This window comes from Labrus bergylta, chromosome 15 (genome assembly GCF_963930695.1).
Source record: "Labrus bergylta chromosome 15, fLabBer1.1, whole genome shotgun sequence".
Lineage (NCBI taxonomy): Eukaryota > Metazoa > Chordata > Actinopteri > Labriformes > Labridae > Labrus > Labrus bergylta.
In genome coordinates this window covers 8,250,934-8,264,876 of record NC_089209.1, presented here as the reverse complement: position 1 = coordinate 8,264,876, position 13,943 = coordinate 8,250,934, and the positions used below count along the sequence as shown (strand labels likewise).

The following is a 13,943-nucleotide window of genomic DNA, read 5'->3' as shown; positions in this document are numbered from 1 at the left end:
AGCACAGTGTCTTGCTTAAACTCTGCCGTCATGTGTCCACATTCACCTGTCTGTCTGTAGATCCACACGTCTCTGATCAATGGTCGTCCCAGTGCAGACGACCCCTCCCCGACCCTGCTGAACTTCACCTCCGCCCGCTACATCAGGCTGGTGTTTCAGCGAATCAGAACGCTGAACGCTGACCTCATGACTCTGACCCTCCGAGACCCCAAAGATGTCGATCCAATTGTGACGAGACGGGTGAGGCTGAACACACACGATCAACACTTCTCCTTTCTCTTTTGTTCCCCCCTTTTTCTGCTTTTCTTGATATCGATGCCGTCAGGACCAGACGGCTGAAGTACAGCACACCACGTGAACAACATTTATACTGCTTTCTTTGGTTTTATATATCTCGGTGTGACCACAAATACAGGATGACCCACAGCACACATGAACTCTTTTTTTGTTTTCTATCACAAAATATGAATTCATCTTTCAGGAAAAATACAAATACTTAAGAAATGATCTCGTTAGTTTTATATGACAGTGGCTTAGTTATGACTTAGTTAGTGTCAAGGTCAAGCTTCTGTGACTACATCTTTAAGTATGTTTTTGTATTTATAGCCTGTCTCCTTTTTTAAAATTAATAATTAAAGTCATAATGTTTTAATTGTCAAATAATAAATGGCTCATCATTACAAGACACTTAGTATTAGAAGTGACTTGCAAAAAGTTGATGTAATTGAGATACAGATATGACCTTTTATTGACCTTCGAGGCAAGGCGAGTCTATTATAAAGCAGCATTAATTTATAGAGCAATTCAAAGTCACATTTTCCTGCTGTGACCCAAGTGAACCAGAAATGAGCAGGTACTGTGGTAATGAACTAAATTCAACCTTGACTCATTTATATTGTACCAAAGTTAGAAGCTTTTTTTAGTGGTAATTGCAAAGTACATTTTCTGTCTCATTCTCTCTGTTCTCGCTAATTAGATGATTAAGAAAGGGGCAACAAAGTGAGCACATGGAGCATGTAGGGTACATCATTTTCTGTATATTAAACTCAATTAGTCTTAAATGTAGTTTTGACTTAGACGTTCGGAGTCTTTTGTGTCTTTGTTGACTAGCAGAGAGGATTAAAGCAATGTGTACTGAACAAAAAGCCATTTAGCTGGAATGCTAATAGATCCATCACCAGATGTTGTGTCAGACACAGCGTCATGATGCGATTGGTTAGGTCAGGAGCCCTTCTTTACGAGTGTAAAGTCACAAACACTGCGTCTTAAACTGCTCATATTAATGATGATGTTTCTCTTTTCAGTACTACTATTCCATAAAAGACATCTCAGTGGGCGGGATGTGTATCTGTTACGGCCATGCCAAAGCCTGTCCTCTCAACACTGAAACAAAGGTAAGAAACTCAACTTTATTTCTCTCAGTTCACTTTACAAAACAGACGAGGTAACACAGCTGTTTCATTCCTTTAATAGAAGCAAAGAACACCCTCAGGCATCAGCTTTTATCCAATGCCTTTATATCAAACTTTCTGTGTGAGTGTGTGTGTGTGTGTGAGAGAGTGTGTGTGTGTGTGCGTGACTGTGTGCAGGGGACACAGGTGACGCAGTGAAGCGTTGTCTCCCATGTCACTTCAGACAGTGGAGTGTTTGATACCAGACACCTGATCTTTCTCTGTCTCACTCGCTCACTCGCACGCACACACACACACACACACACACACACACACACACACTCAGAGTTTCAGACTCTTTTGTCCTTTACATGTCCCGAGGCTGAACCACGAAGATCAACTCAGATGTGACACTGGTGTCTTGTCCCTTGGTGATGATGTCATTGACAATATGCGATGTCACTGATCGAGCACCAGTTTCTCCTGTTTTCTTTTCCTCTTGTTTCAACAGAGCAGATGAAATAGGTTCTTCAAATAGTATAAAAAAAAGCAAACAAATTGACCAAATGTTTTCTTCTTTCAGAGTAAATTATATAATTATAGACTCTATTGTTTGCTATAAGATTCCAAACTGGCTTGCAAAACTGTCTTCATCTTTCTTCATACGTCACTATCCATATTAACATGCAGCCCAAAGTGCATAACAGAGCAAGATAAAAAGAGCCTAGACAATAAGGGGGCACTGGTAGCCTAGTGGTTAGTTCGCATGCACCATGTACAGAGGCTAAAGTCCTCAAGAGCGGGCAGCCTGGGTTTGAATCTGACCTGCGGCCCCTTACCAGCATGTCATTCCCCACTCTCTCTCTCCTTGAATTCTGATTCTATCCACTCTCCTGTCTCTCCAATAAAGGCATAAAAAGCCCCAAAATAAATCTAAAATCAAATTTAAAAAAAGAGCCGGGCCAAACGAGCAATTAAAACATGCGAACAAATAATTAAACAAGTAAACATTAAGAGAAAAAATATATATTTAAGGATCAAAAAGCCTTTGAACCCAAATACATCACACTGAACATAACACACTGATCTTATTTCCCTGATGAATGGTATTGACTAATAAGTGTACACAAACACAGTTGAAGTCAAATCAAAACTGCTGCTTTTATCGAAGTGCAAAGATGCTCTGAAGTATTTATCATGAATTAGTTTCAAGTGACTTTGAACTAAGCTACTCCCATACTGACCATTGATTTGCTTAAGATTTTACTTAAGAAAATGTTCACAAACCAATGTTTGGTTTAGGCATTCAAACATGAGACCTAAATAGGTGGATTTGATCAAGGAAGATAAAGCTGTTTTATTCAATATTTTTTTTCCCATATTCTGTTTTTTCTGGTTTTATATGCCCTTTAGTGTGTTTTCCAAGTGTCCTGTGCATGTTTAGGCACATCTATGTGCAAAAATTCAAATTCCGCGGCTTCTCCTACGTCCTCCTGTTAGCTGTAGCATTAGCTGCATGTAACGCTCGGTTCTAGCCCCCCTCGTTAAAGATTTCTCAGTCAGACGTCATTGTCAGTGTGAGATCACTGATCTAAGCCCATTGGCTCGTTGTGGCAAGCCCTGCAGCTCATGTTGAAATTTCTGAGACGCGTGCTGAGCAACTGACCAATAACGACAGAGCGGATCGGCAGACCAATCAGAGCAAACTTGGCCCACGTAGGGTCTAACAGTGTGGGCTCAACAGAGTGTAGCTGACGGATTCAGAGCGTAGAGGGAGCAAGGAGGAGCAGTACATGAAAACAGACACTTTTTTATAACTTTAGCTATTGTGAACGTACAAAAGTAGGTACATAGATTAAATATACGAACCCCAAAAAGGGCAGAATATGGGCTCTTTAAGGTAGCTTATCATTACTCAAAAATAAACCAAGTGGTCTAGGTATAACACATTATCATCTGCATATAGTTTATGTTCCTGGTTTTAAGACAGATTTCATTCAGCCGGGTGATTCAAGACACATTTAGCTCCTTAACTTTAATACAAGTTCATCCATCCGTTCATTGAAGTCCTGGGCAGGCGTTCAGAAAAGCAGAACAAGGTGGAGACCCATGAGACGATTTGTTGATGATCGCGTACACAACATTTGTTCAGATGCATGCTCAGTACAAAGGCAGCCTGGAGCCAGAGCTGTAGCGCTGTGTCTCAGATAAAAGGGGCAAATCAAGTCGTGCCAACAAATCTGAAAGTTGGCCCTCGCTCTGCTATTGTGCTGCTCTCCTCGCAGTTAAATCTGGCACCCTCTCCACATCAGCCCATTTAACAGAAAGTCATAAATTGAATTACTGAACCTCAAAGTTGGCAAATTTCCTTCTTCATTCTGCTACGACTGTGTTTAGTTTTGTATTTATTTCTCTCCAGGGAGAGTAATAGTGAACCAATTTGCTACCGACTGACAATCTGGGAAGTGAACTGAGTTCTTTTGCTGCAGTCGGCTCTCCTGTGAATAGATTGTTGTTTGATAAGCTCCCAATAGGTCAGACATATTAGTAATTACCTGTTGGTGCGGCACTGCTTTACACACTCACATAAGTTATGTCAAATCACATCTTGGACAAAGATGGTTTATTCACACACACTTCGTCATTATAAACCGTTTATTAATGTAAGTGACATTCAACCGGTAACCTCCAAGGTTAAAAAATAAAGCCAATGCAGGATTGCAAAATACTGTGTGTCGAGGGTCTGCTTGAGGCAGGCTGCAGGAGCCCCGGAAGTCGCCACAACATTCAAAAAAGCCAGTTTTCAAAGCAGGAAAGAACATGTTTACAGCCCAGTACAAAGAAACGATATTTGTCTGATTATTTATTGTCCTCACGGGCACACAATGTACAGGGGGAGAAATTTTAAATAATGCATCTGTTTTGATTTTGTAAACGATATGTGTTATCCATAGTTAGGCTCGTAGCTGACATGATTGACAGGTGGTCGCGATGTAGCTATTTTTCAGGAGGCTTAAAACCCGCCTCAGCTCCAGCTCTCAGCCTGCTGTTAGGTTGACTGAAAGTTAAGCTGAGACAGCCCCCTGCCGTAACAGACGGGTGACGTCACTAAGGCTTCACCCATTAATATTTGCAGTATATGATGTAACTGCATTGAATTCATGAAGAAAACTTGAATGTTGTTAAGAATACAGTGTAACCTGCTAACTGTATGCAGATTTTATTTAAATTGGCAAGCCAAGAACTAACATTTTTGACAATTATGTTTTTTTTCTTTTCACACTTTGCAATGTTTTCTGCAATAAAGTTGCTATGCTGGAATTCAAACCAACAGATGATCCAGATTGTTACCATGTTTAGCGTCCTTGTTGATATCAGCTTCCATCCGGCAGAAAACTTTTTGTCTACAAACTGATTCTAATGTGGGTTTCATTGACAAACCTGTGAAACTTTTCCAACAATAATGTGTGTCTTTTCTTTTTCCTTTGCGTGAATCCCTGTGTGTGTGTGTGTGTGTGTGTGTGTAGAAGTTTAGCTGTGAATGTGAACACAACACATGCGGGGAGAGCTGTGATCGGTGTTGCCCTGGTTACAACCAGCAGCCCTGGATGGCGGGAACCTTCAACACCCGACATATCTGTGAGAGTAAGAAAAACACAACACCATGACAAATTAATTGAATTACATACATTTCCAAAAACTTTTGAATCTTGTTTTAAGTTTCTGTGGTAGTCTAGGAAACCAAATGCCCTTTTATATTCATATCCAACAGTACACCTAATGTCCGCATAAACACAGGTTTTACAGAATGATACTATGAGGCAGTGCACGGAAATTTATATTCCTGTCAGCCAATTTAAATCACTCTTTGATATAAGACTCTATAAAGCCATCAGTAGTCACCTTTTGCATCCATTGACCTTCATGATCTGTGTGGCATCAGAGCGACGAGGTTAGAGGCGTCCACCTGTCATCATAAAACCAGTGTTACAACATGTAATCTTCATTTTATTTCACACAGACTGCACCCTCTAACAGGCTTGGTAGTCTTAAGGGTCTGATAACGGCCCTCTCTCTCCCGACACTGACACAACAGGAGTAAAGGAAGGGGGTGTTTAAGGTCCTGACTGCCACAGTAGTAAAAAAAAAATCTTGGACAGATCCAGCCCGTTCAGCGTGAGTTTGAAGTTGAGAGGTGCTGTGGCATATTTCATCTGGTTCAAAATGTTTTCAAATAGGGATCTTATTGTGGAGGATGAAGTAGTTAATGATATAACACACCTCAGGGGGAGCTTAAGTGAAACAAAGGAGCAAAAGGCAGCGCCGTCCAGAAGCACAGCACTGATTTACAGGTCAGGAGTGCCAACTCTGGGACCAGACCTAGTAGATAAGGGTCATTTTTTCTGTTTAGTTGTTTTTAATGCCTGTTATCGCTGCCACTGGGTGGGTGTCAGTCGAAACAGCTTCAAAGTTTTGCGGTTGTATGTAGAACCTGCAGCTGTTAGATCGAGGACTGAAGCCCCCTGCAGCTCTACCTATTGAACAACAGCGACACCCTGATTCCCACCAATATCATCTACCAGAAAACACCCTGAACACTGTCATTCATGAAAGAAGATTCTCATATTCCTTGACAAGGAATATGTCCAGGTTTTTGGCTTGTCAAAAATAAGCCATTACACACAGCAGTACCACAGAGGAACCACAGGCTGCTTCACTGTCGCCTTCCTCTTCAAGTCAGTCAGACAAATTCCCCTGTAAGAAAAACTGCATCTCCCTTATCTATTTTCAGAGATCCACACGGGGTTGCTGACAAAAAAAAAAAAGTTATACCCAGTCCAGTTTTGCTGCGATGTGATGTGCTGTCATGTTGCAAAAGACTACCTTGTTCAATGTAAATGCATACAAGCACAACATTCTGGAAAAGTGAAGTCTTGCCTCGGAGTATTAGAAAAAAAAGAGGCCTGTAACCTTAACGGGAATGCACAACAATGGGGTTGATGTTTACCAAAACTCTGTGTGTGTGTGTGTGTGTGTGTGTGTGTGTGTGTGTGTGCGTGCGTGCGTGTGTGTGTGTTTTCAGAGTGTAACTGCCATGGTAAGGCAAAGGAGTGCTTCTTTAATCAGACAGTAGCAGACCTTTCACTCAGCCTGGACATCCACGGTCAGAATAAAGGAGGCGGAGTCTGCATCGGTTGCCGTGACAACACCGCTGGAATCAACTGTCAAACATGCCTTGCTGGATTCTACAGACCTGATGGCGTATGTATTATGTGCATGCATGCCAATGTTTGAAATGATTTTCTGATGAATACATTAAAGAAGTTGGTTGCCTGTGTTACCTGTCCAGGTGAACCCTGAGGAGGAGGACCCCTGCATCCCCTGCTCGTGTGACTCGCAGGGCTCCATCAGCGAGTCATGTTTTGCAGATTCAAGCCATGGTACGCCAAGTATGCAGATATAATCTTTACTCTTTCCGTCTGTCTTTATTGCTGAATCCAGATGTTGACCCTCTGGACTTGTGGTCTGAAGCCCTGTTCTTTGGGCCAAGACTGCTGGCCAAATACTGGAAGAAGTCCTTTAAGATATTCCGGTAAACTGGATAAGCCATTATAAAAGAAGTGGATATAATATCCAAATGTCATCCATTAAACAGAAATGTCTGGTTTTCAAAAATGAAGCAGTTGTGCAAAAATACTGCAGTTTCTCGAGCTTCCATTGAGGCTATTTCCAAAAGCCAAGGAACCCCTATTAGACCCCATATTAAAATACCAACAGAAATTAACAGTTTAACAGCCTGGTACCAAAAAGGTTTTTGTCCATTTGTCTACTGGTGAAAACTGAATGGGAGGTACATTTTCACTCACTCCCTTGTGTTGATTTTACTATAAGTTATGTGTTTTGGTCACTTCGAGGCAGCAACTGCTGGCTGTCTGCAAGACTTCAAGAAAACCAATGAAGTCACTCAGGTTGATTTTTTCATTTTAATATTGAAAAATAATCTTGCTTTCTGTGTGGTTTATGGCTTTATTGGCCATGCAAGAGGTCTGGGCTCAAGCTTTTCGATGAGTGAAACTCTTATATTGATATGATGGTATACTGTGCTTGCCGTATGTACCTGCCTTGTTGGGTCATTTAGTGTTTGTGATACAATGATATGTCAGCCAGTGTATAGGAGTCAGGATTGTGATTGGCTTGTTTCGAAGAGATTGCAGTTGACAGTAGCGACAAGAAGCCTAATTACTTTGACGTACGTGGTTTGTGTTGGAACTTGTTTCTTATCTTGATTGACAGTTTGCCGTGATAGTAATTTCCATGCAATTACATTTCTTCCCCCCCCCCCCCCCCCCCCCCCCCCCCCCCCTTGCTAGCCATTAGAAAAAAAGATGATTAAAGACCTTTTCCTTAAATGTTCACTTTTTACTCTGAGTGTCGACCTCTGCTTCTTATATACAGTCTGTGGATAACTCGCAGACTTCCCTGGACCATGTCCCCGAAAGTCCGAGAGCCTGCAGGAGTGTTGAATTATGACAGTTTTGGATTCAGCCTCAGTCTGTCAACATTTCTGGATATTTAATAGGACATTTAAATGATTCCCAGCTCTCTGTAGACACAAATACGGAGGTTTTCAGTGAAAGCCAACATAGCCTAAATTTTAATTAATTTTCATGTGATACTTCAGTAATTCCAGCATTTCATCGATTCTGCTTGATTTCCTGTGGGGTTGGGGTTAGCTCAGTTCATCTGCGGTTATAGAAGCTTCTGTTATTAAAAAGTGTCTTTGACAGAACAGAACCACTATTTATATGAGAGATAATTTTACTCCTCTTTGTACTTTGACTGTTTTTACATCTAGAAAACTGTTCTATTTTTGGTTCAGTCACTTCAAAAGAGATACCCGCTCTGTTCCACTCACTGCTGTTTTTTTTTAAATATATGTGTGTGTGTGTCTTTGTGTGTGTGTTTGATTGACAGGCCAGCCAGCAGGGTCGTGCCGGTGTAAGGAGGGTTTTGGGGGTCTGCGATGTGACAGGTGATACACAGACACACACACATACACACATACACATATAAAGAGACAGAGACACATAGTGACAGGTGAGCAGAACCTTTCAGCTGTTGTCTGTTTCAATTAGTGTTTGGAAAGCTTGCATTGAGCTCTTTGATGATAATAATGATCACCTTCCCACTTAGGTTTGTACCTCATGAAATATAAAGAAGTCTCCGAATAAATAGCCTCAGTTTGAATGCTCTTACATTGTTATTTTTATTGGCTGTTCTTCTCTGACTGCAATTAGATTTTTTTTTTTTGCTTTCATCTTCTTGTTTTATCTCTAATAGGCCTGAAACAATCAAGGGAAGTCTAAAGGTTAAAACTACAACCTGTGAATCAATAGAACAAGAAAAGAAAAGAAATACAAAAGAGTTCTGTCTGATCTTTACATCTGTCAACAAAGTGCTTCATCTTTAATCCAGTGATTGTTAATCACTTATTTTCTCATATTGCTTTAATTACGTGTTGTGTAAATCACCGCTCAGACTGCTTTTAACCCTTTGAATGCTGTAATAGAGTTTTGTAGTAAATGCCTTGAAAACAATCGTGTTTTTGTGGCAAAACACAGGTTCATCACAAGTACTTATGCAAAGACATGAACAAACTATTTCTTAGCACTTTAGAAGTTGATAAAGCTCGGGGCGCCGGTGGCATGGTGGTCGGTGCACGCGCCCCCATGTGCAGGGGCTGTGGTCCTCCAGGGTGGGCGGCCCAGGTTCGGATCCAGCCTGTGGCTCCTTTCCCGCATGTCACTCCACATTCTCTTTCTCTCCCTGGTTTCTGACTCTGTCCACTGTCCTGCCTCAGTATAGAGGCATGAAAAGCCCCAAAATGAACCTTAAAAAAAAGAAGTTCATTAAGCTCCAATTTTTTAAAATTTTTTGAAGCAGAGTGCAAATGTATTTTCAAAGGTTTCATCTGCCGAGAAAAACAGTGGCTGAAAACTGAACAATTATTTTTTAAAAGTGGAACAATGACAGTGAAAGCAAAACATACAGTATAGATCTATACATATATCCACAAAATATCCACAAATAATAACTTTTAAAAATAGTAAAAATCAAATTTTCTATGTATTTGTTTTAAATGACTTCTTGCGGCCTGACTGCAGTACCTTTAGAGCCCATCAGAGGGCCGAGAGCCACATTTTGGGAATCTCTGTTTTAGACTTTTTCAAACTGAATTTTGCAAATAATGAATCCCTACAGCTAGATCTCAGCGACCAAACTTTGCTCGCTGTTTTCACCTTGTTTACATTTTACGTGCAGCTAACAATGATGTCATCAACGCATGTACATCTTGATGACTTGAAACACAACAGTTTTATCTTTCAGCTGCAAAATGAACGACGCCACTGTCTATTCAAGTTTTTATTTCAGCTAATATTAAATCAGCAGTTTCTAAAGGAGATCAAGCATGCATGCCAACGTCTTCATCGATACTTAAGATTGTAAATACATGCACATCACTTGTATTTCAGGGTACATCCTGGTCCAAACAGACACTTGGTTGTGGGCAGAATTGACCCTGAGATCTGCTGGTGATTTGACTGCCTCTCTAATATTCATCACTTCCATCTTTATAATCCTTATTAAACTGGTTTGTCTGCAGGTGTGCAGTGGGTTATATGGGCTTCCCATCCTGCCAGCGCTGTAACTGCAGCGTGGAAGGAAGCACCAACGCTGACCCGTGCATAACACCCTGCGTGTGCAAGGTACCCACACACTCGCACACTTCTATGTGCACAAATAATGACAAGTACTTTAAGCTAACCTTTGTAGCCCCGTCATCATTATCTTCAGCACATTAACACTGCAATAACATGCCTCCTGCTCGTAACGCCAGTCTGAGGGCAGACCATAAACTTGGCTGCATCTTTCTTCTCGTTATCCCTCCATCATTCTCTCTGTGTTTCTGCTTCCTGCAGGAAAACGTTGAAGGAGAGAACTGCGACCGCTGTAAACTCGGATTCTACAATCTCCAGGGTGAAAATCGACGTGGCTGCGAAAAGTGCTCCTGCATGGGCGTGGCCAGTCAGTGTACTGCCTCCACATGGACCTATCAGAATGTAGGAAATGTTACAACACTTTCTCTTTGTCATTAATTCAAGAAATATTTCTGTTTGAAATATGTTTAAGGAAGCTGTAAACATCACTTTAATATAAGCAGATCTATTTAGCCAAAGTGGCTTGTATTGCTATAGCGGAGGAAAACAAACATGTTACCAGAAACCGAAGGTCAGCTACATGTTCATGACAGAAATTACAGTGCAAACGTTTTGTTGCGCTCACCCTTATAGATAAACAAACTCACCTGTGAATTACGAATGTTTTACTTTTCTGGGCATTTTCGGCCCAAGAGGTTATTGAAACTATTTGACAGCAACTGTCCATTTGAGAGCTCCCTAGAGAACGTACGTTCAGATGTTTTTTTCCTGTTTGCATTGAGACCAAAAATAGGAGCAAATGAATTGGCAGAAGCTCACATTAGATGTCAACAACAATGAGATGGAAGTCACAAGGTGGTGTAACTGGATGCAAGATTAGAGTGACTGCAAATTTCTGCAGTACACATTCTGCAGCCCGTCAACGCAGCGCACTACTACGTTCACTGCCACTTGAGTCAATGCTCCTGTTTACACAGCGATCGCCGCTTGCCAACAGCACCACTATGCTACAGTTACAGATAGGCTACCATATGCAAAAAGCCACTGGAGACCATAAGCTCAGTTAGTGATATATTTATAATAATCTTCCTGTTTCAGGTTAACTCTCACTGTAAACTTCTGCTGATCATAGAGAACGAACGGTGAGGGCAAGCCCTCTTTAAAGAAGTTATGTTTAATGTGAGGTCTAATATCCCGAAAAGTCTGTCCTCTACCTGTCTCTAGAACTTTACAAAGTCCCTGGGGTCCTAAAAGTGACCAATGTATCAAACAGCCTTGACAGTGTTGACCTTTGAGGAAATGGAGGGCTGGAAGGCCCATAAAAGTAGAAGCGTTCATGACTTTTAGACATTACCTGTTCTGAGCTGAACACTTTCACATATCCTCACTCATATTGTCTAAAGTTTTCCACAAAAGAGGACTTGTTTTTTTTAGAAATATGTTTCTTTATTTAATCTATATTAGCTTAGCGTATAGGCTACCTGATTGATGACTAACAGAGTTTTACTGATTGTGTTGGCGTGCTCCCTGAAGTTTAGCATGTTAGCGGTGAGATTCTTAGCTACAGTACTCGTCAATTTTCCTCTGCGAGAAGACTTCACGTCGCAAAGATTTTAATGTAATAGTTAAAGGAGGGATGAGGATCAAACCCGGGTTCTGTTAAGGTTCTGATACAGTTATTGAGCTTTGATAATTTTATCCTTATCAATACAAATGAATGATCCCCATCCCCCATGATAGTTCCTCTTTTCTTTCATGCATGATAAAAGAACAGATTTCTCTGATTACACAAAGAGGTTTCACAGATGGCAGAAAAAAATGTTTGATCAATATCTTTGAAGCTCAGGAAAAATCCACCCAAAAAAATAAAAGTAAATAAATCTGGATCATCTGAATTATCTGGATTTCTTTAAATTAAAGTCGCTGCTTTATCGGTGTACAATAGTGGGTGGCAGTAGGATAATACGTGGAAATGTGAAGACATATCTTGGACCACGCTGGAGGTTAGAAAGCGTACGAGGGGAGAGAAAATAAGGGGGTAAAAGGCAGAAGGGGAGAAAGGAGAGGGCGAGAGGACAGGAGGGGAGAGAAGAAGGGAGGGGACAAGACGAGAGGTAAGGTGGAGGAGAGAGGTGAGAAGAGGAAAACAGTTTTTGACTGACAGGTGGGGAGGGAGGAGAGGGGAGAGGAGACGCTGACAGGATGACAGCTCTGATTTAGACACTGATAGTGTGTGTGTGTGTGTGTGTGTGTGTGTGTCTGTTTTTCTGTGAGTGTGTGTGTGTGTGTGTGTGTGTGTGTGTGTTTGTGCTCAAAAGGGGAATCCAAGGTCAGGTTAATTGCAACGACAGATGTGTGTGTGTGGCTGTCTGTCTTTCTCACACACACCGAAACACACAATCCTTGGGAGGGGGGGGGGGGGGGGGGGGAACTCTCCAGGTGTCAGCTGCAAGACTTCCTGTCTGACATGTGACAGATTTACAAAACCTTAAATCACAGCTCCAGTTTTACACTTTAGTTGATACAACTTCTCAATTCAAACAAGGGGGGGGACAGAAAAATAAATCCCAGGATGTATCATTTGAGATTGGACATTACAAAGTTTGGTTTAAACTCTGATTCATTCTAACCACTTAAACTCTAAAACACTTCTAAGGACTAATTGTTGATTTTGGCCCCCTGGTGGACAAGGCGGTGTTTCTAATTTCTTTGCTGATCTTGTCCACAGGTTGGTTTTTCCCTGACAAAAAAAATCTCATCGTGCTTCGCTTAGCTAGAGATTATTTCGCTTTGAGAGCTCACAGTTTGTTAGGTCTTAGAAAGCAGACTGTTACCTGTGTAAGTGTTTTTTTTTTTGGGAGGGGAGGGGGTGACTCTTTCCTTATATAGATTGTCTTAATGCTTCAAAGTCTATTAAACTGATTCGATTCAGAAAATAAAGAACTTTCACTCTGAGAAAATGGCACTTCTCTCCTTTCTGTTAGTGACACGTACTGGCTGGGGGATCATTTATTGCTTAAATGTTGATTCACTTATGTGGCAGAGAAGGCACTGCACGTTCCCGAGGCTGCTGCTCAGTGGACCCACACTGCATTGTGGGATTCAGTGGGGAGTGCAATAAGCCTCAGGGAGTCCAATCATCAGATAGATTTTGGATACACAAAGTGCACACACAATGAGATGCCACGTTGAGTTATAGAACAGGAGGAGTGTAGACAGCGCAGGGACACATTGACTAACACAGCCTGTATGCTATGTAGCTAGAAAGCATAACCAACAGCTGGACAATAATAGTGGAGCTTGTCAAATTATAAACTCCCTCTTTATTGGACATGACTGGGGACTTGCTTTAACATGTTGGCTGTCGGATGCTGCTGATCTTCTGACAGTGAGAACAACTCAAGTGATAGGCAGAAATGAATGATGTGTTTAAGCAGGACAGTCAGTTTGGTTTGAAATGACCTGACTACACTTAAAAAATCCCACAAAAATGACATTACATGAAAACGCATTATTGTCATCAGGCAAACAGCGACACAGACATAAATCTGTTCAAAGATACTGTACATATTTCTCTTGCAGTGTTACTATAAACTGAACACTAACACACAAAGTTAGAAGTTAAAGCTAACTTTTACTCTTAGACAGTACTGTATATAAGAAGTGGATGTAGCCATGACTGGATTCTGTTTTTTGTTGCCTTGAGCTCACCTCTGTGGCCGTTTGCCAACTTGTTGTCAACGGTGAAATAAGAGGGCTTCATTGGATGGAAACTTTAGAGCAACAAAATGCAGAACTTCTCAGTAAGAAAAACACAACTGTTCAACGCATT

The 13,943-nt window shown here is 41.2% G+C and overlaps 1 protein-coding gene across 7 annotated transcripts in view; it reads left to right on the top strand.

Moving 5' to 3' along the window:
• Nucleotides 1-13,943, top strand: part of lama2 (laminin, alpha 2) — a 207,461-nt gene that overhangs the window by 58,382 nt on the left and 135,136 nt on the right. For all 7 annotated transcript variants that reach the window (XM_065964195.1, XM_065964198.1, XM_065964197.1 and 4 more), the window contains exons 6-13: nt 61-240; nt 1,305-1,394; nt 4,919-5,036; nt 6,475-6,653; nt 6,742-6,832; nt 8,367-8,424; nt 10,057-10,159; nt 10,373-10,513. In XM_065964195.1, coding sequence (XP_065820267.1) covers nt 61-240; nt 1,305-1,394; nt 4,919-5,036; nt 6,475-6,653; nt 6,742-6,832; nt 8,367-8,424; nt 10,057-10,159; nt 10,373-10,513 — 960 coding nt within the window. The remainder of the gene's footprint in view (nt 1-60; nt 241-1,304; nt 1,395-4,918; nt 5,037-6,474; nt 6,654-6,741; nt 6,833-8,366; nt 8,425-10,056; nt 10,160-10,372; nt 10,514-13,943) is intronic.